Source organism: Heterocephalus glaber, unplaced genomic scaffold (genome assembly GCF_053883595.1).
Source record: "Heterocephalus glaber isolate CG9 unplaced genomic scaffold, H.glaber_assembly_v1.0 deba00001461, whole genome shotgun sequence".
Lineage (NCBI taxonomy): Eukaryota > Metazoa > Chordata > Mammalia > Rodentia > Bathyergidae > Heterocephalus > Heterocephalus glaber.
This window is the reverse complement of record NW_028258308.1, coordinates 45,594,740-45,622,369: the sequence shown is the minus strand read 5'-3', so window position 1 is coordinate 45,622,369 and position 27,630 is coordinate 45,594,740. Positions and strand designations below refer to the sequence as shown.

Below are 27,630 nucleotides of genomic sequence, written 5' to 3'. Positions count from 1 at the left end.
GAAACTAACATTAATTAAAAGTTAGCAAAACAGACTGAATGTGAATTAAGTTTTTCATTAAAAAATTCTAAAAATATCAAATAAGATATAAATTTTCTTCAAATTTCTGTTGCCTTGCTAAGAAAAGCAACTATCAGCATTCATCCCTGCTTTTTTCATGTTCTAGTTATGACACAGACCTTATTTGAAGCAAACTAGTATTTTTGTTGAAAATGCATGTCAGCATCACTTAAAGTTTATTTTTAAGACCTGTTCCTCAGTATTATACTAGATACTCAACATTTGCACACAGCAGGACTCAGAAGTCCTCTTAAAAATTACTCAGAACAGGAAGGCATTTTTTGAGAGTGATGTCCATTCAAGAGAAATCAAAAGAAAATTCCTCTGGTGTTATTAAAGAAAGTGAAGGCCGTTACACTGCTCCCAGCGCAGAGGAAGGGGCTTGCAGGCTGCTGTTCCACTGCTCCCAGTGCAGAGAAAGGAGCTTCCGGGCCACCATTCCACCACTCCCAGTGCAGAGGGAGGGCTTCCAGGTCACCGTATCACTGCTCCCAGCACAGAGGAAGGGGCTTCTGGGCCGCCATTAAACCGCTACCAGCACAGAGGAAGAGGCTTCCAGGCCATCATTCCACCACTCTCAGCGCAGAAGAAGGGGCTTCTGGGAGGCCGTAACACTGCTCCCAGTGCACAGGAGGTGAGCCACATGGGTGCCAATAGCACCCAAACATACACACACACCCCCATCGAAGTGAGAAGACACATAAACAAATCTCAAAACTAGACTTCAAGATCACCTACAGCAAACCCAAAGGGAAATGAGAAGGAACACTCTGACCCTCAACCACCTGGACTCCAGGGACTGACAACAAAAGAGGATCTGGAAAAAGTGAAATCAGAAATAATTTCTCAGATAACAGCAGAGACTATGCTCATAATGCAAGACATGATTAATAAATCTAGAGAAGAGCTCAGAAACGTGATGGAAGCCCAACATAGGAAAAAAATGGAATCCATAAAACAGATACAAACAGGTTTCCAGGAGATCAAAAACTCCACTGAAAGTCTACACAGCAGAATGAGCCAATGTGAGGACAGAATTTCAGATATAGAAGATAAGATTGCAATTAGTGGCCAGGAGAAGAAAAATTGCATCAAAATTTTAAGGGACCATGAGAAATCAATCCAGCAGCTGCTAGACAATGCAAAGAAGAACAACATAAGACTGACTGGAGTCAGCAAAGAAACAAGAGAATGAAGATGACATAAAATAACTGTACACAGAAGTAATGGCAGAAAACTTCCCAAGCAGGGGAAAAGAACTTGACATACAGATAAGTGAGGCATATAGGACTCGAAATAGCCTTAATAATAAAAACAAAAATGTACAGATAGGCATAAAACTGTTAAGATTCCAGAAACCCAGCATAAGAAAAAAGTTCTGCAAGCAGTTAGGGAAAAGAAACAAATCACATACAAAGGAAAGCCCATCAGAATCACAGCATATTTCTCAATGCAAACCCTCAAGGCAAGAAGAGCTTGGAGTGACATATTTTAAGCTTTACAGGAAAACAGCCTCCAATGCAGATTGATGTACCCTGCAAAACTATCTTTCAAAATGGATGGAGAAATAAGATACTTTCAGGACTAAGAGCACCTTAGGAACTTCACAAATACCACACCGGCACTCCAAAAAATTTTAGACAATATTCTACGAAAAGACAAGGAGGATCACAACCCCAGGAAGCACAGCAGAATGAATCCATTAGGTATGACAAGAAATTAAACGTAAAGGGGAAGAATCCAACAAAAAGAAAAAGTCATGAGAGTGATAAGTCAACACGTATCAGTTATAACCATCAATGTTAATGGTCTCAATTCACCAATAAAAAGAAATAGACTGGCAGAATGGGTCAAGAAGCAAGATTCAACAATATGCTGCATACAAGAAACACAATGCAAAAAGAAACTCATATGCTGAAAGTTAAAGGGTGGAAAACAATACTCCATGTGACAAGAATACGAAAAAAAGCAGGAGTAGCTATTCTCTTTGCAGAACAACTGATTAAGAGAGACAAAGAAGGACACTACATCCTTGTAAAGGGAAAAATCCAAAAGGAAGAGATGACAATCATGAGTATCTATGCTCCAAACACTACTGTGCCCAACTATATAAAACAAATACTAACGGAAATGAAAAGTCATATATACATTAATACAATAGTAATGGAGGACCTCAATCCCCACTGTCACAAATACATAGATCAACTAGGCAAAAAATAAGTAATGAAATACTAGAACTCAATTGAACTCTTGAACAAATGAACTTAAAAGATGTTTACAGAGTGTTCCAAACCACAAAATCAGAATACACATTCTATTCAGATGCACACAGGTTTCTCTCAAAAGTAGACCACATACTCGCTCATAGAACATGTTAGGTAAGGGCAAAGGAAATGAAGTTATCCCCTATATATTATCAGACCATAGTGCAATGAAACTGGAGATCGATAGCCAAAGAAACCACAAAAATTTGACAAACACATGGAAATTGAACAATACACTTCTGAATAATCAATGGGTCACAGAGGAAATTAAAGAAGAAATCAGACAATTCCTTCAATTAAATGACAATGACATTACAACATACAGGAATCTATGGGACACAATGAAAGCAATCTTACAAGGGAAATTCATAGCAGTGAATACTTATATTAGGAAAACAGAGCAAGCCCAATCAAACAATCTGATGCTGAACCTCAAGCTTCTCGAAAAAGAAGAGCACAACAAACCCAAAGCTCATACAAGGGAGGAAATTATACAGATTAGAGCAGAAATCAACTCAATGGAGACTAAGAGAACGATACAAAAATTCAATGAAGCCAAGAGTTGGTTCTTCGAAACAACAAACAAAATTGACAAACCCTTAGTCAACCTTATCAGAAAAAGGAAACAAAAGGCCCAAATCCATGCAATTAGGAATGAAAAGGGTGAAGTTACAATGGACCCAGCAGTAATCCAGAGGATCATCAGTACCTACTTTGAGAAACTATAAGCCAATAAGATGGAAAACACAGAACAAATGGACAGATTCCTAGACATGTATGAATTACCAAAGATGAACGAAGAAGACCTAAAAATTCTAAACAACCCAAAAGCAATCAATGAAATTCAAAATGTAATTAAAAACTTAGCAAACAAGAAAAGCCCAGGTCCTGATGGCTTCACTGCTGAATTCTACAAGACATTTAGAGAGGAACTACTGCCACTACTCTTTAAACTCTTCAATGAAATTGAAAGGGAAGCAATACTCCCAAATTCATTCCTGGAAACAAGCATCACCTTGATCCCTAAAGCAGAGAAAGGCCCACCCCAAAAAAGAACTATAGGGGCTGGGGATTTAGCTCAGTGGTTTTGCCGTCTGCTGCGCAAGGGCAAGGACCGAAGTTCGATCCCCAGTACCAAAGAAAAAAAAAAGAATTCACAAAAAGAAAACTATAGGCCAATCTTACTAATGAACATAGATGCAAAATTCCTTAGTTAAGACACTGGCAAATAGAATGAAGAAGATCATCCAGAAGATCATACATCCTAACCAAGTGGGATACATCCCAGGGATGCAGGGATGGTCCAACATACACAGATCAATCAATGTAATACACTGTATCAATAGAGTCAAGGACAAAAACTATATGATTATCACCATAGATGCAGAAAAAGCATTCAACAAAATCCAACATGCATTTATGATAAAAACCCTACCAAAAATCTCTACCTCAATCTGATAAAAGCCATCTATGAAAAACTAACAGCCAATATCATACTAAATGGTCAAAAACTGAAATCCTTCACACTAAGGAGAGGAACAAGACCAGGATGTCCACTATCGCCACTCTTGTTCAATATAGTTTTGGAAACATTAGCCATTGCAATTACACAAGAGAAAGAAATAAAAGGAATAAAGATAGGAAATGATGAAATCAAATTGTCATTATTTGCAGATGACATGATACTCTACATAGAAGACCCCAAGAACGCTACCAAAAGTCTTCTAGACTTAATAACCAAATTCAGTAGAGTAGCTGGATACAAAGTCAACACAGAAAAATCAATAGCTTTCCTCTACAGGAACAACAGACTCACTGAGAGAGAAATAGGGCAAATAATTCCTTTCACAATAGCATCCAAAAAACTGAAATACCTAGGAATCAACCTAACAAAGAAATCAAAGACCTCTTCTCTGAAAAGTATAGCATTCTGAAGACAGAGACTGAAGATGATATCAGAAAATAGAAATACATCTCCTGCTCCTGGGTCGGAAGAATCAACATAGTGAAAATGGCCATCCTTCCAAAACTGCTGTATAGATTCAATGCAATCCCAATTGAAATCCCATTCAATGCTGAACCAACATTGGCATCCCTATAATAAAACCACTTACTACATACTGCCAGATCTGACTTCTAATAGTTTGTTTTGTTAAACAAATTTCTATGTTCATATTTTTTTCTTCTATTATCTTTATCCAGTTTTAGTATTAGCACAATGTTGATTTCCTATAATGAGGGGAGATGTGTTCCTTTTTTCTGCTTTAAATGTTTGATATAATTTATCAGTTAAAATGTATATGAGCCTGTTGCTTTCATATAGGTAGGTTTTCAAGTGAGGAATATACTTTCTTTAATAGATGCTATTTAAATTTTATATTTCCTCCAGAGTTAGTTTCATTAATTTGTCTTTCAAGGTACTTCTTAGAAGTTGTCAAGTTTATTTCAAAAAAGATTTTTGTAATATGTTTTCTATATCCTTTTAAATTCTGTAAAATCTGTGGCAATGTCTCCTAGATCTTTATATTGCAATTTTAAAAATATATAATTGATATTGTGTAATAGGAAGAAAAGGTCTAAAGGAGCAGGGGAAGTGGGACAGGTAGGAGAAAGGAAAGAAGAGAAAAGAAAAAATATGAGAAAAGAAAGAAATGGAAACAAAGCCTTTGCAAATAGGGAAGGGTGGAAGGGGTGAAAGGAGCGCAGGGGAAGGGGAAAAAATAAGAACCAAGATACTCATGTAATGGTACAAGATCCCAATGATGAATGTACTGTATTTTATACCTAAAATGTACCTATAAACTAAATGGGGGAAAAAAAAAAAGAAATTCCAGCAGCATACATCACGGACCTTGAGAAAACAATCCAAAAATTCATTTGGAAGAAGAAGAGAAACAGAATAACAAAAGCAATTCTAGGTAACAGAGACATGGCAGGGGGTATTACAACCCCCAACTTGGAACTATACTACAAAGCTACTGTGATAAAAACAGCATGGTACTGGCAAATAAAATAAACAGACCAGAGGACCAGTGGAACAGATTACAAGATGCAGAAACAACACCAGACACACTCAGACACCTATTCTTCAACAAAGGAGCCAAACACCCTCACTGGAGGAAAGATAGCCTCTTTCATAAATGGTGCTGGAAAAACTGGGTTTCAATTTGTCAAAGACTAAAACTAGGCCCATATGTCTCAATATGCACTCAACTAATATCCAAATGGATTAAAGATCTAAATATTAAAATAGAAATGCTGAATTGGCTGGAACAGAGGTGAGTTAGAACTCTTGAAGACATCGGTGTAGGAAAAGATTTTATGAACAAAACCTCAGTTGCCCATGAACTAGCACAAACAATCAACAAATAAGATCTCTTCTTATTAAAAAGCTTTGGCACAGCAAGAGAAACCACAAGCACTGTGAAGAGACAACCCACAATGTGGGAAAAAAATCTTCACCTGCTGTTCCTCAGACAAAGGTCTATTATCTCAAATCTATAAAGAACTTTAAAAATCAGACCTCCAAAATTTAAAGACCCAATCCGAAAATGGGCATCTAAAATGAACAGACATTTCTCAGACAAAGAAGTAGAAATAGCAAATAAACATATAAAAAAAATGTCCAACATCACTTGTCATTGGAGAGATGCAAATGAAAACAACGCTGAGATTCCATCTCACTCCAGAAAGAATGGCTGCTATCATGAAATCAACCAATAACAAATGCTGGCAGGACTGTGGGGAAAGAGGAACACTGTTCCACTGCTGGTGGGAGTGTAGACTGGTGCAACCACTCTGGAAATCAGTATGGACATACATCAAAGAACTGGGACTGGAAGTCCCATTTGACCCAGCTATTCCCCTGGTGGGTATCTTCCCCAAAGAATTAAAGAATCATACCACAGTGATATATGTTCACCCATGTTCATAGGAGCACAATTTGTAATAGCTAAAACTTGGAAGCAGCCCAAATGCCCATCAACTGGAGACTGGATAAAGAAAATGTGGTTTTTTTATAAAACAGAGTACTACTCAGCCATAAAAAATGAGAAATTAGAGGCATTCATTGCTAAATGGGTGCACATTGAGGTGATACTCTTAAGTGAAATAAATAAGACACACATGTGTAAATACCAAATAGTTTCTCTAGTGTGAGAAACTGAAAGTGTAAATAAGGAGTAAAAGGTATAACGGATAATGTGAAATAGGAAGAAAAGGGGCAAAGGTGAAGTGGGAGGGGTAGGGGAAAGTAAATAAGGGAATGGAATTAACACGAGAAAATGAAAAAATGGAGACAAAGATTTTGTAAATAGGGAGGGATGGAGGGGTTGAAGGGAGGGCAGGGGAAGGGGGAAAAATAAGAACCAAGAGAGATTATGCAAAGGTGCAAATTTCCAATGATGAATGTCATTATATTGTACACCTAAAATGTACCAATAAAGTAAAATTTAAAAAAAAAAAGAAAGAAAAAGTGAAGAATTCAGAAATTGAAATTCAAGGTTCTTAAAACAGTTCAATCAAAAAATCAGATTCAAAGGAAGCTGTGAAGTCACTGGTTAAATCTTCCAGCAAAAGTAACATAATCAGCCTGAATTGGGAACACGTATGAGCACAAGGTCATCAAAGGCATCTTCCAATGATAAAAAAGCTACTAAATCCATTTGTAAAACTAAGGTAACTGTGAAAGGTCATTCACAACAATAATCAATAAAAAGAAAATTATGTTAGAAAAAATTAGATGAAACCCCTAGAGCAAATGAGCAGATTAACCGGAGATCACAAAGACTACAACAGTGGACAGAATGTTCAAAAGGTCTTTGCTCAGTAGAGACCTTCAGGGTCTAGAGCAGTTAAACAGAGTTTGCCACCAACAAGAAAAAAGCATTGTAACAATATTCAAAGTAAATCTAATAAAACAAGTAAAAAAAAAACATGTGAAAAGGAAAGGACTCGAAATAAAGTCTAATTCTAAAGAGGATGAAAATTCAATAATTAATGAAGTAATAAATTCTCCAAAAGGAAAAAAACACAAAGAAGAGGATCACACAGCTAACACTTGTAGTTCTCAGTCCATACAAGGGCCTGAAAAATGTCTTCAAAAGATTACTAGAAAAGAAGAAACAAAACCAGCTCCTGTAAATTCTTTTTTTTTTTTAATTTTGGTACCGGGGATCAAACTCAGGACCTTGCACTTGTGAGGCAGGCAGCAGAACTACTGAGCTAAATGCTCGGCTCTGTAAATTCTGAGATAAAAAGATCAAAAGTGGCTACTTCAGTGGTTTCTTAAAAAGATGAGTTGAAGAAGTCAGTTCATACATAAGTGAATACTAGCATAAAAATCCCCAAAAAGTCCACTGCCTTCAGTGCCTGAACAAAGTGTAGAGAAGTTGGAGCAAGCAGGAAAGAGCAAACGAGGTAGTATTCTCCAGCTCTGTGAAGAAACTGCTGGTGAAATTGAGTCAGATACTGTAAAGGTAAAAAAAGAATCTTCCCAAATAGAAAGTGTAAAGAGGAGCCGGGGATTTAGCTGAGTGGTTTCGCTGCCTGCTGCGCAAGCGCAAGGACCTGAGTTCGATCCCCGGTACCAAAAAAAAAAAAAGAAAGAAACTGTAAAGGAAGAGTTACCCACAGAAATAAAATTGGAAAAGGCTGATGTTGAAAGACAAATACCTCATCAGACGGAAACAGGTCAGGATGTGCAATGCAATCGCTTCTTCCCCAGTAGAAAAACAAAGCCCATGAAATGTATACTAAATGGAATACACAGCTCAACTACGAAATCCAACTAGACTAAAATTAAACTCTCAAAATTTAACTCTGTATCAAAATAAGTTGAACTCTCAAGTTCACCCTAAATTTGACTTTTTACGAACCAGTTTTCACCACCAGTTTTAGAAATACATCATCCAGTGACTCAAAATATGTTTTTAGGGACAAAACATGATAAAAATGTAACTTGCCAAGAGGAAAAAATGAAAGTAATTAAATCTGAATAAGTTAAAATTAATGATGTTAGAGCTGAAATTACAAAAATCACAAAAAGGGCACCTGAAAACTATCATTTGGATAATCTGATAAATCCTTCTCCTGAGCTACCACCGGATAATCAGATGAAACTTCCTTTTGACTCAACACCAGATAAGAATTTCAGCTTATGTTTGGAATCCAAGCTGAAAAATAATCTAGTAGAAAACACCTCTGCTGTTTCTACTCTGCTCAAACAAAAATTTACACAGGACAAAGTCAAATTTTCAGCTTCAGCTCCCAAATAGCACAGTATACTCAATAACCAAACATCTAAGGACAGTGATAACAGGGAATATCATTCTTGGCTTAAATGTAGTTCCCATTTGGAGATAACAATTCCAAAAGATTTGAAACTAAAGCAGCAGAGAAATCTGATGAAAAAGTCAGTCACAGATGCTGGACAAAAAAGATTTGGAGCAGTGTCCTATAATGTTTGTGGAATGCTTTACAGAGCTTCAAATCCAAAAGATGAAACCCAACACCCCAGTTTATAAGTGCTGTAAAATATGTGGGCTGGAAAAAAGAAAGGATTCTGGCTGAATACCCTGATGGCAGGATAATAATGGTTCTTCCTGAAGACCCAAAGTATGCTCTGAAAAAGGTTGATGAGATTAGAGATATAGCTGATAATGATTTAGGTTTCCAGCAGGCTCCACTAATGTGCTATTCCAGAATGAAAACACTTCTCTTAATTTCTAACGACAAAAAGTAGTTGGCTGCTTAATTGCAGAACATATCCAATGGGGCTACAGAGTCATAGAAGAGAAACTCCAGTTATCAGGTCAGAAGAAGAAAGTCAGATTTGACAGGCCAAAAGCTTGGTGCTACTCAACACTGCCAGAGCCTGCAATTTGTGGGATCAGCCAGATATGGGTGTTCAGCATGATGCACCAGCAGAAGATAGCATCTCGCATGATCAAATGCTTGAGAAGTAACTTTATATATGGCTCATATTTGAGTAAAGAAGAAATTGCTTTCTCAGATCCCACTCCTAATAGAAAACTGTTTGCAACACAGTACTGTGGCACAGGGCAGTTTCTGGTATATAACTTTATTAATGGACAGAATACCACCTAAAACAAATCTTGCCTACAGTACTAGAAGACATCTATTGAAGAGAAAGGATTGGTTGCTGAGCTTTAACCAGGAACTAGGGCCATTTTTATTACAATGAATTCAGGACTGGCAAGAACCATGTGGTTGTTCCAATTTCATAAAATTGGAAACAATGCAGTAATAGCTTATTGTTTGGTTTGGTTTGGTACCAGGGCTCGAACTCAGTACCTTTGCGCTTGCGAGGCAGGCGGCGGAACCACTGAGCTAATTCCTTGGCCCTGTTTTGTTTTTTAAAGAAGATATTTTATTACCTTTTACAGAAATTTATGTATTTATGTACTTATGAAATTGATGTATTTTATCTAGTTAAACATGTTTACATATAGCACATAAGTTGTTCATAGTGGACTGAGAACTAATGCAAGGACTATAGTCTCAGTGATAAGTATATTTTGAAGTTCTTAATATGGAAATATACCAGTGTAGCTTGGTACTGTACTTTTTATATTGATCTGCTGATACCAGTTATAGTTTTAAAGACTGTAATTTCGCAGAGTGGAAACCAGTGTTTTTTAGTTACTTTTGAAGGATGCTGCAGTATTATGTTTAGGAATTTGAAGCTAATTATTAGAAGGCCTGAAGTATACTTTGAAGAAACCCCTACAGAAAAGGAAAGCTGTAAACAGCAGGAGAATTTGGAATAGTGAGCTTTTTCTTCCATTTCTCTGTCCTATCCTTGATGGAAGGAAGGTGGGGAAGGGGATGAAGAACTGAGGCTTTCCTTCATGGAGAGCTACAGATGACAGGAATTATAAAGGGAGCCCTCTGAGTTCATAGTTTTATTCTGGTTTCATTTTTTAATTTTTGTTTTTAAATAAATGACAGCTTGGCACAACTGGGATGTGAAGAAATCTCAAAGAGTATTCCAAAACCATGGAATAGCTGCAAACTAAATGTGGATGACTTGGTATCTGCTTGTTAATACTCAGAAATACTGCACTGTGGGCATGCCCTCATTAAGGGACTTCATTTTGATACTTGTCTGTCCTTCCTACTGCCCTCTGCTTTTAAAGTGTTTATATACTGAAAAACTGCTATGGCCTTTTATGACCTTATATAAAGTAGAATAAAGTAATAAAATACTAGATAGCTTTTTCTAAAAAAAAAAAAAGAAAGAAAAAAAGAAATAGACTCCTCTTCCAAAACAGGCTGGGTGAGCTCTGTGGAGCTAGTAGAGGGGATGAGTAGAGGGCCAGAAAAAACCTGAGAAGTTGGAAGACGCAACAATACAGTTGGTGACGTGCTATCTTGGGAATATTGAGAACAAAATGCTGCTGGTCTACCCAGAGAGCTCTATTTAAGTGGAATTGTGCCAACGTGTATTTCAAACTGGGATTTAAATTGAAAGGTTCAGGTTTGTCTGACATGTTTTCCATCAGTTTCCATCAGTGCTTTTCCACAACCACCCAAGTAAGTGTACCTTCTTTACTGTTGGCACCTTGTTTACCATTTTTCCATTTGCATCAATATCTTTCACTTTTTTATTTCACTGGAGGAGGCCTGCCATCATCTCCTGTCCCATTAGGTTTTTTATTTAAACCTTGAACCACTGAAAATTAGGTCTATAGGTTTTCCATTGCTACATTATTGTGTTAATTAGATTGGAGATTTGTATTTTTACTTAGTAGCTTATTCAAAGAAAGAATAATGTATACAAATAGTTATAAGTTACTTATAAAAAATTTTACTTTCCAAACAGAAATCTTAAATTCCTTAACAGTTTTGCAACTTTGTTTTGTTCTTATATCCTAGTATAATTTCCTGCAAATGCTATCAAATTTCTCATTTTGCTTCTACTAATAAAGAATATAATCTTAAGAGGCACACTTCTGAGGAAGCTTTTGTGTTCTTGAGTTCTTTGGATATATGTAAAATAAAGTTACTAATTACTCAATTTCACCTTCAATACAATAATTTGGTATGTTTGTTTTGCTTTTTTAAACGAAGCATGTGTAAAGTTCATGCCAAAAACCTAGACTTAAACACAAGTCAAAACAATACTACCAGATTTTTGCCACTAAACACAGTAAAAAAAAAAAGAGGGGAAAAAAAAAAAAGAGGGAGAATATGCCCTCTAAAAATGGTCTGTTGGTCTCTGCTAAGGAACTGACGACTTGTATAAACCTCCAGACCAGTAAAAACTTCTGACTTCACTTGAACACCATCAAAAATTATACTTAAGGAAAACTGCCCACTTATCATCAAGGATTATAGTGATTTTTTTGTTGTTGTTACTGGGAATCAAACTCAGGACCTTGCACTTATGAAACAAGTATGGTGCCACTGAGCTAAGTCCTTAGCCCTATAGTGCACTCTTTTAGTTAATCTGTTGCCCAGTCCGAACCTCACACACAGCACTCCCCATGGCCCTCTGACAGCTTCCCGTCCCCTTGAGATGCACATCAGGCCTATTGTGGCTCCTCAGGAGTTTCAAGTCCTGTCATTCTATGGCTTCATAAGTGTCCCTCCCCACAGGCACTCCAAGACATCAAATGTTATCTTGGGAGTTCAGAAGCTCTCAGTGAGTGGAATTGGAATATTGGTAACTATACATTTACTTTGGTTACATAGTTTTTTACCTTATTTTCCAACTTTGGCTTTGGCCTTCACTCTCCCACCAGAACCACAGAACAGTGACAATTTATGGTATCAACTGTGGGTCTGCTACTAGAAGGGCCTGAGATTCAGGTGTCCTGCACCACTCTTCCTGCGTGGTGGTGTTTCTAGACTGGCATATCTTCTGAGTTATCAGCCTAAAAACTATAGACACAGTGGTATGCTTTACAGCCACAAACATAGCTCAAACATAAACCTTAACTAAACAGATTATACATACCAGTAGAAGCTGGTTCTGGCCTTGTCCTAACCACTCCACTCTATCAACTTGTAATATTGAACATAATGACAAGTTTTGTTTTTACTTTTTGTTTTGTTTTCATTTTTTTGTTAGTTTTGGTGATGCTAGAGATTGAGCTTAGGGCCTTGTGCATGTTAGGCAAGCACTCTACCACGGAGCTACATTCTAGCCCCTTATGACAATTTTCAAGTAAGGAGCTACAACTGACTTTTATTTTTAAATCCTTCAAGAAGCCCTTCCTAGCCTAGAAAGTAAAAGATATGTAAAGCACCTTAAAGTGTGCTTATATGTAATTATGAAATCCAAGGAGGACCTGGGCCCACTGTTACAGGGAACCCACTTACCCCCTGAACGTGTCCAGGCAGCGGAGGCGGTGGCCTGAGGCAGATGCACACTGTGCTTCTGGTTGAGGATCACCAGTGAGTGGGTCTGCCCCACTGGGGGATCCCAGGTCCTTTAGACAAAAAGAAGAGACAAGAATTAATAATGCTGGGAAATAAATTTAGTTTTATTTCTTTTTATGGTACTGGAGATTGAATCCAAGATCTCTGTGCTAAACTATACTGCCAGCCCTTTTTTAAAAAAAATTTCTGGAGACAGGCTCTCACTAAGTCTCTAAGTTGCCCAGACTGGGCTCAAACTTGCAATCCTTCTGCCTCAGCCTTCTATAGTGCTAGGATTACAGATATGGGCCACCAAACCCAACTATAAATCTTATTATCTGATATTGTAGGGAAGAAATTAGAATGGAGAGAAATTAGAGTGAACTATGCTTTCATTTACTTTTGTAAAGATCCCACCTAGAGGTTTGGTTTCTAAATTTTTTGTTTTTGTGCATTTTGCTGAGCTAAAGGACACTCTGTTTCATTAAGCATACCCAGTATAAGCACAGAAACAAATATGCCCACAGTGTGTCAGCACATGTTTAACATATTTAATCATTATAGCAGGCTATAAGCACTTACACAGTTAATATTCTTTTGTGTTAATCTTGAGCTCTCTACTAAACTAGATCAAATCAACAATGCTGCTTACATGGTGAAAAATGTCTCCATATCTTACATCGTAATGTAGTGCAGACTTCCAACCTCATTAAAGAAAAGAAAGGGGTGGACCATTCATAGACACTGAGGACAAGACCTGGAGCACAGCTCAGTGGTATAATGCCTAACACATGTTAGGCCCTGAGTTTGATCCCTAGCACCACACACACACACATGCACATACACAAGATCAGGACTTGTGACTTGATCTTACACAATATAAATATTAATGTTTAATGGTGTTTGGAAAAAAATTTATTAAGCTGGACAATAATTCTAAATAGAAAATTATAAATTCCAAATTTAGAAAACCACCCAAACAATACATGATTCAATCTAACAACTCACAGAATTGATGAGATGATCAGTTTCTTGAGAATTTATTGCCTTAGAAACCCAATACTTAAAATCTTCCAAACTGTAAAAAAAAACCTCAGTTAACTTATTTTCTTTGGCAGAATTTTCAAAATGATTGGATACTGAAATAAAATTAATTTCAGGTTCATAGTCTATAGTACTTAAGGAACTAGACATCCTGAACAAGTTTTAACAAAAATAGAAATCAATGTTTATAGCAGCCATACTTGTACATGTTCAACCCTTAATGCATACTTCTTCATCAACAAACAAGAATGATAATAGAGCTTTAATAAAAAGTTTGTGAATGTTAAATAACTGTTCTCTGTAGCCAGGTTTCTTATTAATATTACTATTAAAACTTTTAAAAAATTGGCAATAACCAAATTCACTCAATGTAGGAATGACTCAAGACAGGATATGACAGTTGTGTCACATGCTACAAAAATAATAAGAATGTGGACTTTGAGCCAGTTGTAGTGGAATGCATCTGTAATCTCAGAAGTCAGAGAGGCTGTGGCAGGAGGATTGCCAAGTTTGACCTCAGTCTGGGCAACTTACTGTGATCCTGTATCAAGAACAAAAAAAAAGAGTAAAAGGCTGAGGACATAGCTCAATGTAAAGGCCAAGTTCATTCCCCAGTATTGCCAAAAACATCAGGCTTGGTCCACACAAAAAAACAAAAACGAGTTAATTGGGCAAGAAGCTAAAGCAGGAGCATCAGAAGTCTGAGGCCAGCCTTGGAAACTTAGTGAGATCCTGTCTCAAAATAAAATGCAAAGGGTTAGGGATCACTTGCCTAGAACGCTGAGGACCTGAGTTCAATACTCAGTACTGTCAAAAAAAAAAAAAAAGACAAAATCCTACATCTGTGTTTGACTGCCACAAAATAAAAATGAATGTATGCACACTGAGAAAGTATAACTTTGCGGTAACTATAATAATTCATGACTGGGTTTTTCATGTGATTTAATTTTTGAAAACCCATTAAATAACATTAAATTGATTTACAGTACATCCCTGACTTAGGAACATTTGAGTTGAGAACTTCACAGCAGTACCATGTAAGACTCACTTTGTCCAACTTATGAACAAATGTTCTCCAGTATGGAACTTGTTTGTAAGTCTGGGACTTACTGTACATGATTAATAAAAGGTAAATATATTAATTGATTATTCTTTAAAATGAGATTTCTAACTTGGGGGAAAATCTTTCAAAAAGTATACCTTAGCCTGGCAAAAGTCAACATATTTTGCATTAACTTTGTCACATCTGAATTATCCAATGCATAGAATCCGTGCCCCCTTTCAAGCACAGATATAGATAGAGAAACTGGTACAATGAACCACCATCACTCAGCTTCAACAAATAAACATCCATAGCCAATCTTATGTAACCTGTATTCCCACACTACATTGGCCAGATTATTTTATAGAAAATCCCATATCATATCATTTCATCTTTTAGAGATACTATTCAATATTATGTATCTCTAAAAGGACTATTTTTATTTCCAAACATAATTATGATAATCATGATCACATTTTAAAATGTTAGCGATAATTCCTTAATATCATATAGCCAGTTCAGTTTCCTTGTCTCACGGAGTTTTTTTTTCACAGTTCAATTGTTCAAAACCAATATTCAAACACAATCCATTCAATGCATATATTTGTAATTTCTTTTCCCCTACAACACAATTCCCATTTCTACTTAGCACTGCTAACAGCAGCATCCCATGCAAAAGGTTAAAATAGACATACATAAGAACAAAAAGGAGAAGTTAAAATATTAAAAAACAAAGCAAAAGCCCCACTAAATTCTCTTGTACATGTTTGTTCTCAAGTAAAAGGAAGGGAGATTCTTTATTTTTTTTCTGCTTTTTCTGGTTCAGACCAACAGGACTTCCCTGGACATCCACAGGTATGTCAGGAAGCTATGAGCAAGGAAGGAGGGACTGTAGCTCTTCTGACAATATAACATTCAGCCCCCAGGAAGGAAAGGCAGAATCATATGCAAAGAGGAACTCAATTCCACAGCAGTGCTAAGATGGAATTTCTTCTCTTTGCAAGTATGTGGTCACAGTTGTCAATTACTTTAAAAAATGATGGAACAGATCTATTCATATGAACACCAAATGAAAGCATTAATACACTGGGCTGGAATACTATTTAATCTTATCAAAAGACTGACAAGAGGGCCAGGGATTTAGCTCAGTGGTTTCGCCACCTGCTGCGCAAGCTCAAGGACTGGAGTTCAATCCCCGGTACCAAAAAAAAAAAAAAAAAAAAAAGACTGACAAGATAATAATGCCTTAATCCAAAGAGACAGAATTCCTCTGCTAAAATTCTACTATGTCCCTAAAAGAGAGTTAGGTTATGCCAAGTAATTCTTTTACCCTTATATACAGTCAAGTTTCTCACACGTAGAATTGCACTACTTCTAAGATGTATAAAGCCAGTCAGAATGCATAAACTCCCCAAAGTTTCAAGGTAGCCTACTTAAAGGTTAGGTGTTAGTTCTTCCAATGTGTATATGTGCTGAAACGAGTACAGTTCTTCCAATATGGATACAGCTCACCAATAAAACCTCGTGGTCCTTCCTGAGACTTTACCAGGATGAACACACAAAAACTAACTCCAATCTCATTCTTTTTAAAGCATGAAAGAACTTCCCTCTGTACATTGACTAAACCAAGACTGACTGACCAGAATGACTATTAACCAGGCAGAGAAAGAGCAAATTCCCTTTGCAAACTACCTCACTCTGTCCAAAGGAAAGGAATCAATGCTGTAGACATGAGGGCCGGCCCTTCATCTTCTGCCTCTGCTACCGGACTCCAGTGCTGGCAGGGAACAAGAAAGCTAGACTAAGGGGTAGCCTCAGAGACGAGAAGGAGATTATAAGCCACTTTCACTCACCAAATAGGAGAACGAGAGGTTCTTTAGGAAGTAATTCTTTCTCAAGCACTTTAATTTTCAGTCATGTGAGGAAAAGGCAAAGATCCACTAAAACTTTATCTTTTTCCTATATTCAGAGACCATGTCTTAGTCAACAGTAATTCTCTAAAACCTGGGACTAGAATAAACATCATGGATGTACACAGGTTAATCAATGAATAATGGTCTTTTTTGATTTGGGTGATACCATCTGGACAGAATAATAATCATTTGAGGGGGCAAATTGTCCTTTTTGAATGTATAATCTCTGTGCTCTACTTTCTCCAGTTGTGTCCTCCCCAGCACCTTACCTCAACAAGAACCTTAGGAAGGATATTGCGATGATGAGCACTAGACCAACAAGAAATGCAACACTCACAGCTACAGAAAGAAAAGAGCATTATCACCAAATATGTCATCATAAGCATCAATGTTATCAATGCATTACATTTAATCCACCAATGAAAAATGAAAAGTCTATATTCTTTTTGCTTTTTTTTCTTTTGGTACCCGGGATCGAACTCAGGTCTTTGCACTTGTGGGGCAGGCGGCAACACCACTGAGCTAAATCCCTGGCCCAAAAGCCTATATTCTTTATGTTAAATTACCTGTAAGTAATTTAAAATATTTCATGAAGAGTATTAATTTTTATTATGAAAAATAGCAAAAATACACAAAAGTACAGAGAGTTGTATAATAAACCCAGATGAACCCATCATTCAGATTCTACAATTATCAAGATATTGCCATTCTTGGGGCTGGGGTATGGTCCAGTGGCAGAGCACTTGCCTAGCATGAACAAAGCCCCGAGTTTTAACCCCAGCACCACAAAAAAGAAAAACAAATGTATCACTTGTTTCATTACTAACTCTCCTCTCGTTTGACTGTTTTTTAAAACAGATCTTAGACATCATATCGCTTCATGCCTCACATTCTTCCATAAGCACCTCTAATGTACATGGACCTTGTAATATAAAAGGCATACTAACTTCCTGTACCTCCCAACATAGTGCACTGAAAAGGACGCAATATACCTCTGGTAGTATTCCACCCAACAATGCCAAACCTCTACAAAATAACTAGCCTTCGAAACTACTAAAAAAAAAAAAACCTGCACAATCATGAAAGACAAAGAAAGTCTGAGGAAATGTCCTAGGCTGGAGGAGATGAAGGATATCTGAAAACTAAATGTGACGTGACATCCTTGAGTGAACTCTAGACTAGAAAAAGGAGACTAAAATGAACAATTAAAGAAACTTAAATAAGTTTATAGACCAGTACTGTGTGAATGTGAAGTTCCTGGTTTCAGTAACAGTGTATGGGGGTAATTGTACTCTCATTATACAGTTAAGGGCATAAGGAAGCAAGGCAAAGTGTATTTAGGAACCCTTTACTCGAAACATTCTGTAACTCTAAAGCTATTTCACAATCAGAAACTTCTTTAAAATAGGCCTTTTTCATTTAATCACAATATCATGCAGAATAGACAATAATTCCCTCACTAACACTAAGGAGGTGCCAGTGTGGAGCTGCTGAAACCTGGACCCCTTCAATGTAAAGTTCCCCTTCCAGCTGATTGGTGTTGGTGTTGTCGCAAAACATCCTGGCATTCTGCCACATTGGGCTGGAATTCTCTAAAGAGTTCACCCTCATCAACTAGGACTATTTGGTTACCTTGAATTACATTAAGACAGGAGAAGCAGAATAAATCTTTAACTTTCCTTACAACTAACAATTATAAATCACCACAAACATCAAGTGCTCATTATTCCCAAAGGTAACCCAAATATTGCTTTTTTGTTTTTTACTTGTAGAGAATGGTTTCACTCTTTTTAATTTTATAATGACCCCGTGGCTTTTATATATTCATATTTTTCATCAATTATATTATTCTTTTTAATGCTTAAACTATCCCATATTGGCTCCTTCATACTGACTCCTACATTCTCTTACAGTAACTTCAGACTCTAATAACGCTCTATAAACAGTCTTACTCATGCCACAGGGATTCATTGCTGCCCCCTGCAAAGCCACACTCACAGTACTATCCAATGGGGCTCAGAGTGACAGATTTTCTTCAGCAGAGTTATCAGACAGTGGAGAATCCTTCTGAGCTGGCTGTCCATGTGAGACACAGGAGACACTACATCCTAAATTCTCACACAAGGAAAGTCAACTGCCCTATTTCTAATTTCTTTCCACTGCTTTAACTTGTTTATTTATGCTTTATAATAAAACTTAATAACAATATTAGAATATATTTATATCATATAATTTTTTGACATATTTTACTTTACATACATCACTGACACAATGAAAACACTGTATAATGGGTACAGCCAGGTTTGATCCCCAGCACCAAAAAATGTATATATGATAAGTATACCATGACTAAATAGTATACATAATCTATAATCTAGCTTTTTAATTATAAAAAGTACCATGGACTGCTTCACTTTACAAACAGTAGTCAAAACCTGAAATCTTTGAAAATACAAATTTTAAAAGTCAATAAAGAACATGTACATACGAAGGTTACTATCAACTGGATTCTTATTAACAACCAGGTCACAGGCAATTTCATTGATTCCATTGTGGGTGTGCTTTACCAAGAGAGAATAGTTTCCAAATTCTCCGAATTTATATTCCAACCTATAGAGATTAGGTAAAATTAAGACAAATGGTTAGATTACGATATAAAGAGTTGGACTTTACTAATATCATGAAGGCAGACTGATATGCATACCTGAGTGCAGATCAGGAAAATAAAGAAAAATAGTTTAGCCATGCATGGCGACTAAGGTAGGAGGATTGTGACTTTGAGGCCAGCCTGGTCTATACAGACCCTGTCTCAAAGAAGCGGAGAGGGAAAGAGAAGGGAGGGAAAGGACAGGGGAGAGAGAGGAAAAGAAGGAAAGGAAGAAAAGGAGGGGGGAAGAAGAGGGGAGGAAAGAAAGGAAGAAAGAAAGGTATTTTAAAGACAGGGAAAATAAAATCATACAGAAAACCAGAGAGAAAATGCCATCTCCAGTTACATTAACAATAGCAGGTACAAACCTACAAACTTCCCTCTCTTCCAATGTATTATTAATTTGCAGAATGGAGCCGTGCTGGGTGCTGACAGAGACAGATGCAAAGGCTGGCTTCCCAGGTTTTCTACCATGAGAAATATTTACCAGAAACTGGAACAAGCACTAGAAAACAAAAACACAACAGGAAAACTTTTAGAGTTTTTAAACTTTGGCTTTTTGGTTTCTTTGGCTGTGCTGAGACTCAAATCCAGGGCCTTGAGCATGAAAGGCAAGCACCCTACCAATGAACTACAGTCCAGCCCTGTTAGGGGCTTTTGAAAGTCTATCAGCTGTACCGGCAGGCATGCTGGCGGCTTGCCTATAATCCAAAATGATCACTGTGAGTTCGAGGCCACTCTGGGCTACCTGGTGAGTTCAAGGCTAGCCTTAACTACAGGGCAAGACCTTGTCTCAAAAAGCTAACAAAAAAAGAAACTCTCGACATGAATACTCAACTGAAGATCTTGATGGGACTGTTTTCTTATACTCATAAAAACCTTGAAAATTTCAGTAACTCAGATAAAATGTACCTATGAGTTTATATTAAAACAATGACAGGCCACTATGGAATTGATTAATTTTTTATTTACCAGTAAACTTTTCAAACTAATTGATATAGCTTATATTAAATCTTGCACCTTATTGTTTTACTTATTTTGCAAGTAAATTTCCAGTTGACTTGTTAATTTGCATATTTAACAATATTCATTATATTTCATCAACTACTGTAATTGTGGGTACTTAGGCTACTTTCAGTGCTCTTTGCTGTTTTTGTAAATATGTAAATATAGCCAGGCATGTTGGCCCACACCTGTAATCCCAACACTCAGGAAGCTGAGGCAGGAGATTGCAGTGACTTCAAAGCCAGCCTGGGCTACACAGTGAAACCCTGTCTCAAAAAATAAATAAGTAAATATATAAATTGTAAATATGTTGTTTTAAAAGATCAACATCCTTTCACTTCTTTCCCTAAGGTAAATTTCCAAAAGGGAGATTATTGGATGAGCCTAACAATTTTAATGATTCCTGTTACTAGTGGTCAAATATTACCACAATAAGTAAAATTACAATAATATATTAATTTTTCTATAACCTTGCCAGGATCACTTTTCATTTTGTTCACTTACTGGATATTTATATCATACCATTAATATTATATTTCAAATTATCAGTGTATTAAATAATTCAATATTTTGTTATTTTGTTTCCTCTGGTGTGAACCATCAGTCTGACCTAAAATTCTCTTGAGCACAATCTTAGAACTATGTCCATATATACACACTAATATTAAACTTTCAACTATCTCAAATATTTCTCTATTCTAGTGCTTTCCTTCTTACTTTCTTATATTTTGTTTGCTATAAATACAAATTCTTATATAAACATACTTACCTGGCTTGTTTTTTTTCTATTGTTTCATTAGTTTAAAAACGTACTCTGCCTTTTTTAGTTGTTGTAGTTTTAGTTAGTGGGTTACATTTTTTAACTTGAAACCTCTTGGAATGTTTGAGAAATGATGTGCAGTAATTTTAAATATGTTTCCTCCTGCCTTTAGTCATAATACACTTTTTAATTTATATAGATTCCACAAAGTCTTACACTGATATATTATCAGCAATTATGTTAAATATATGAATTTGGAAAGTACTGCCATTTTTCCTATTAATCTTCATGTCAGATTATGTTGGCTATCCATTTAACCTATATATTTCCTGTTAAATTCTTATTATTTTCTTTATATTTGACATTTGTAGAATCCTCAAGAGGAAAAAAATTGTCATAAGTAAATCTTTCAACATGCTAACTTATTCAGATAGAATTTAAGATTTTTGCCAGATTTAGGATTAATACTCAATCCATACTGAAAAACAATCTGATAGCTAGACATCTTTTGTGTTGTTTATTGAGCCCATTTATACATGATAAGAATTATTTTTTAAGTATAAAAAAATTAGGTGGGAAAATTTGTTGTAACTTTATAGATTTTTTTAATAAGTTTGTAATTTATGTTCACAATTTCTTGAATCAATTTTCATATGTTTTTGAAGAATATCATGGGGAAGAGATACTGGGAATTGAACCTAATGCCTCACATATATTAAGCATGCAAGCTACCACTGAGCACACTCCTAGCCCAAGAAAATCAATACTTGAGTGTCAAATTTATCATCTTAATAACTATTCATCAAAAGTCTAATTATTTTCATTTTAGTTGATATATTTATTTAATTTCTAATTTTCATTGTTCCCTTAAATATATCATTTGTATGGCTTTCAGGTTAAAAACATCATCTATCTTCTTTTTTTGGGGGGGGGGGTTTGAGATAGGGTTTTGCAATGTAAGGCTGTCTCAGCCTCCCAAGTGCTGGGATTACAGACATATGCCACCATGTCCAGCTCCAAAAATATCATCCCTTAATTCTTATTTCAGTTCTCTCATTTATAATTTACATATTTATTATTTTACTGATTCACTTTTTTGGATGAGTATACTGCTTTCCAAAACTTTGAGATCTCTACTCAATAGTTTGGCATTTCCCTTTTTTCTTTTGATTAACAAACCAGAATTCTACTTTTTTTTTAAACAAAACATTTACTGGTACATTTTAGATATACATAATGGAAACATTCATCACAGGGAATTATACATGATATCTTTCTTTTTTTTCCATCCCACTCCTTTGACCCCTGAGGCTATAGAAGGGGATGAATTCATATGCTGCTAACAGTTAAGTGACTCAGGAAAAAAGTCATCATGTTTCTCTTAATCTCAGTAACACCTGGATTGTTCTAAGGATTAAATGAGATATACATTAAACACAGTACACACCCCTCAGTCAAGAGTGGGTGCAACCTCAATTATCATCACTTTCATTATTATAAACATTTAAATAAAATTTTTCATAAGAATTGGCTTGACAATCCAAAAATTCACTTGGAAGCAGAAGAAACCTAGAATAGCAAAAGCAATTCTAGGCAACAGAGACATGGCTGAGGGTATCACAATCCCCAACTTGAAACTATACTACAAAGCTACTGTGATAAAAACAGCATGGTACTGGCAAAGAAACAGACCCGAAGACCAGTGAAATAGATTACAAGAGGCAGAAACAACTCCAGACATACTCAGCCACCTCATCTTTGACAAAGGAGGCAACCACCCTCATTGGAGGAAAGATAGCCTATTTAATAAATGGTGCTGGAAAAAGTGGATCTCAACTTGCCAAAAATTAAAACTAGACTCATACCTATCACTGTGCACTAAACTAAGATCAAAGTGGATTAAAGATCTAAATATTAAGCCAGAAACACTAAACTTGGTGCAAGATAAGTTAGGTAGAACTCTTGAAGACACTGGCATAGGAAAAGGCTTTATGAACAAATCTTCAGTACCACAGGAGCTAGCACAAAGAATCAACAACTGGGATCTCATCTTATTAAAAACCTTCTGCACTGCAAGAGAAACCACCAACAGAGCTAAGAGACAACCTACAATGTGGGAAGAAGTTTTTAGCAGCTGTACCTCAGACAAAGGTCTACTATCAAGAATATATAAAGAACTGAAAAAAATCAGACCCCCAAATTCAAAGACCCAATTCAAAAATGGGCATCCGAAATGAACAGACATTTCTCAGACAAAGAAGTAAAACCAGCAAATAAATATATGAAAAAATGTTCAACATCACTGGTCATTCAAGAGATGCAGATGAAAACAACACTGAGATTCCACCTCACCCCACAAAGAATGGCTGGTATCAAGAAATCAACAAATAACAAATGCTGGCGGGGGTGTGGAGAGAAAGGAACCCTTCTCCATTGTTGGTGGGAATGTAGATTGGTGCAACCACTGTGGAAATCAGTATGGAGACACCTCAAAGAACTAGAACTAGAGGTCCCATTTGACCCAGCTATTCCCCTACTGGGAATCTTCCCCAAAGAATTAAAAGAATTTATAGCTGCACAGTTTGTAATAGCTAAAGCTTGGAAACAGCCCAAGTGCCCATCAGCTGGAAACTGGATAAAGAAGATGTGGTTTTTTTATAAAATGGAGTACTACTCAGCCATAAAGAGTGAGAAACTAGAGACATTTATAGCTAAATGGATGCATATTGAGGTCATACTCTTAAGTGAAATAGGACACACACGTGTAAATACCAAACAGTTTCTCTAGAGTGAGAAACTGAAAGTGTAAATAAGGATTAAAATGATTAAGACGAACAATTGATAATTTGAAATATTAAAAGTTCCAAAGGTGTAGGGGTGGTGGGAGGGGAAGGGGAAAGGAAGAAGGGAAAGGAAAAATTATGAGAAAGAAGAAAAAATGGAATCAAACTCTGTAAATAGGGAAGGGTGCACAGGTAATGGGAGAAAAAATAAGAACTAAGATACATCATGTTCTGGTACAAACACCCAATGATAAATGTAAATGTATTTTATACCTAAAATGTGCCAATAAATATATACACAAATTTTTTTAAAAAAGAATTGGTTTGAGAGTTCCAGGAAGATCATGGAGCAGTAAAAAATAACAACTTGGGGAAAAGAAGGAAGTGGATCCCTGAAATCTAGGAAGAATCTGAAGGGAAAACTGAAGTCTAGAGAAAGTGAGAAGACAGCCCTCAACACAGAAAATTGAGAGGGCAATCTGCACTTTCTCCCCAGCTCCCAGCTCATGACGTGAGAAAGGAAGATCAAATCTACAGAGCCACAGTGAGGGCAGGTGACTCCAGAGGCCTCCAGAGAGAAACACACCAGAGGAATATAACAATGGATACTGTCCCCTACAACAGCAATGTGTGCCTCTAGCCCAAATGATTACTGTGTCTCCTGAAAAGGTACCTGGTACCTTTTTAGAGAAGGGCCAACTGAGCCCACTACATAAGCAGCCATGGGTTGGCTTCATTTCAGGGCTTCCAGTGTTAAAATACCATAGTGACAGAGTGAGGGACAACTGCGGGAGACATCCAACAACAGGAAACTGAGGTCAGGCCAGCCTAAGACACAGAAAGTATTGTGGGCTGAACGGCTCAAGCCCCAACCCCATGACCAGAGGCCAGGATCAGCCTGAACGTCTATGGATTTGACAGTACTGAACCAAAACTATCGCCCCACCCTAATCCTACTCCAAGCTTGCTGACAGCTTCCTTTGTCTGCCAACAAGAGCACAGTCACACTCTGAACTGGGCACTACTGAGAGAGGAAACCAACTCCAGTCTCCCTCTCCTGGTGCAGAATTGGGCAACTATAATTTAACTGTCACTATGCTTGCTAAGAAAGATACATTGTAATTATAGCTACTATTACAATGTAAACTCACTAGAGCAAGATGATCTCAGAAAGCCCTGCCAAACCTCCCTGCTCCCCCTTTCATTACCCCTCTGCTTATGTAATTATGCTTAGATTGATGGCTATTTCCCCAGCAACTATAGCTGCTGTTTCTCCCTCCCCATAAAAACATAAAGCTATAAAAATGGAAGTAAACTTCTGTTCGACAATCTCAAGGTGATCTGAATCCCCTGGAGCAGCCAACTAATAAAAAGCTGATTTGCTCCTACTCCTTGCCCAGCAGTCTGTCTGGGGACCCCACAGTGGTCACACTTCACTACCACAAAACTCTAGATATCCCAGAAGATAATCACAGGCTTGAAATCACAGAGAAATTTCTTTTTGCTTTCTTTTTTTCTTCTTTGCTTATGGGTGTTTTTTTTTTCTTTTGGTTTTTATTTCTTCACTGTTTTTATTATTTCATGAGCACAATTTTTTTTGCCTTGCTTTGTACTTGTTTTTGTTTTTCCCTTCTTCCTTTCCTCTTCAGTTTCTGAGGCATGGGTAATCTTTCTTTCTCTTCTTTTAGTTATCTCTTTTTTCCTCCTATTCCTTTTAAATTTCTCCCCTTAGGGTAAAGCCTCCCTATTGAGTGGATATTTACTGTATGTAACTGTCTGATCTGTCTTAGATCTTGTCATATAACTATAAATCTTGCACCTATGGTTAAAATTAGCAAATTAATGGCTATTATGGCTTGTCATTTTCTAGTTTGTGCTTGATGTTATTGTCATTACTGATTGTACTACCTTTGCCAAGGTAACATAGTTGTTGTGATCAATTGATCTTCCTTGAATGCCAATACCTAGTTTGTTTGGGAGTCACAAACACTATGATAGTCTAGTACCAAAGAACTGAGTGCTAGGCCAAACAGGCAACAACACTTCATCCCTAGTAAATTCACACAGATTCAAAAGCCAAAAGCCAGCTATGCCTAGAAGACATCTCTGGAAAGTAGTCATTTCCTAAAGAGGTTTCCATAAAGCTACCTACCAGAAGCAATTTACAAGCCTCAAGACAGAAAATGAATAAACAAAAAAATAGAAAATGAGAAAACACAGAAGCAAGATGCAACCTATAACCTCCAACTTGTCGAAGGCAAATCAAGGAGGCATCAAGATGAAAGAAATAAAAAACCTATCAGCTGAATTTTATGAAATGGGAGCAGCAGAGGTAACAGATTAATATATCCTTTGACCAAAACAAAAGATAATTAAATAACAGATAATGATCACAAGGAAGGAAACGATTACTCTAGATTACTGAATCTAGAGTAGATACAGATTTTAAAAGAGCTCAGAAAAGACATGGAAACCATGAATGCCCAACATGGTAAAAAAACTGGATTCCATAAAACAAACTCAAATAGAAATCTGAGATTAAAAATTCTACTGAAAGTATATGCAGGAGACTTAACCAATGTGAAAATAGAGTACCAGATCTAGAACACAGACTTAAAGCTGGCAATCATCAAAAGAAAGACCTCTTTAAAAATAGCAAAAGACCAGGCCAGGGATTTAGCTCAGTGGTGCTGTTTCTTGCCCCACAAGCACAAGGTCCTGAATTCAATCCCAGGTACCAAAAAAGAAATAAAATAGCAAAAGACCAAAAAAAAAAAAAAATCAATCCAAAAGCTGCTACATGAGGCAAATAAGACTAGTGTAAGATTAATTGGAATCAATGAAGAATCAGAAGATAGCACAAAGGGCATAAACAACCTGTTCACAGAAGTAATAGCTGAAACTTTTCCAAGCATGGAAAAAGAACTTGAGATACAGATAAGTGAGGCATATACAATTCCAAACACTCATGATCAGAAAAAAATAACCTACACCAAGCCATTTATAGTCAAGATTCCAGAAATTCAACACAAAAACAGAACATTAAAAGCTGTTAAGAGAAAAGAAACAAAGACCAATCCGAATCATAGCAGACTTCTCAACACAAACCCTCAAATCAAGGGGAGCTTGCAGTAAAGTATTTCAAATGCTAAAAGAAAAAAACCTCCAACCCTGACTGATGTGCCCCGCAAAATTATGGAGAAATAAGATATATCCATAATGAATACCTGGAGAAGTTCATGACCAGCAAAATAGCACTCCAAAAAGTTATGAAGGGTATTCCAGAAAGAGAAAATGAGACAATTCCAAGAATCCCAATGGAAATAATCCACCAGGCAAGGCAAGTAATTAAACTGAGGGGGAAAAAAAGGAACCAACAACAGGAAAATAACATGACAAGGACAAGTCAATATGTATCAGTTATAACTATCAATGTAAATGGTCTCAATTCACCAAACAAAAGACACAGACTGGCAGAATGGATCAAGAAGCAAGATCTAACAATTTACTGTATACAGAATCACGTTTAATTTAATTCAAAAAGAAATTCTTACACTGAAAGTCAAATGGAAAACAATACTCCAGGCGGTAGGAACCCAGAAAAAAGCAGGGGTAGCTATTCTATTTGCAGACAATGTGGACTTCAAGCCAAGATTAAGAGTGACAATGAAGGTCACTACAATCCAAGAGGAAGAAAAAACAATCATAAATATATATGCACCAAAT

The 27,630-nt window shown here is 36.6% G+C and overlaps 1 protein-coding gene and 1 pseudogene across 4 annotated transcripts in view; one reads left to right on the top strand and one right to left on the bottom strand.

The window, feature by feature from the left end:
* The window catches only part of Hgsnat (heparan-alpha-glucosaminide N-acetyltransferase), a 67,155-nt gene that overhangs the window by 27,304 nt on the left and 12,221 nt on the right, over window positions 1-27,630 (bottom strand). For all 4 annotated transcript variants that reach the window (XR_015438740.1, XM_087180422.1, XM_004875362.4 and 1 more), the window contains 5 exons: window positions 19,725-19,861; window positions 19,198-19,319; window positions 16,979-17,048; window positions 13,719-13,788; window positions 12,672-12,781 (listed from right to left, as the gene is read on the bottom strand). Coding sequence is in view for 2 of the 4 variants with exons in the window: in XM_004875362.4 (XP_004875419.2) it covers window positions 12,672-12,781; window positions 13,719-13,788; window positions 16,979-17,048; window positions 19,198-19,319; window positions 19,725-19,861 (509 nt within the window). In the remaining 2 variants the exon portion in view is untranslated. The remainder of the gene's footprint in view (window positions 1-12,671; window positions 12,782-13,718; window positions 13,789-16,978; window positions 17,049-19,197; window positions 19,320-19,724; window positions 19,862-27,630) is intronic.
* Window positions 351-9,431, top strand: LOC101697660 (N-acetyltransferase ESCO1-like; annotated as a pseudogene).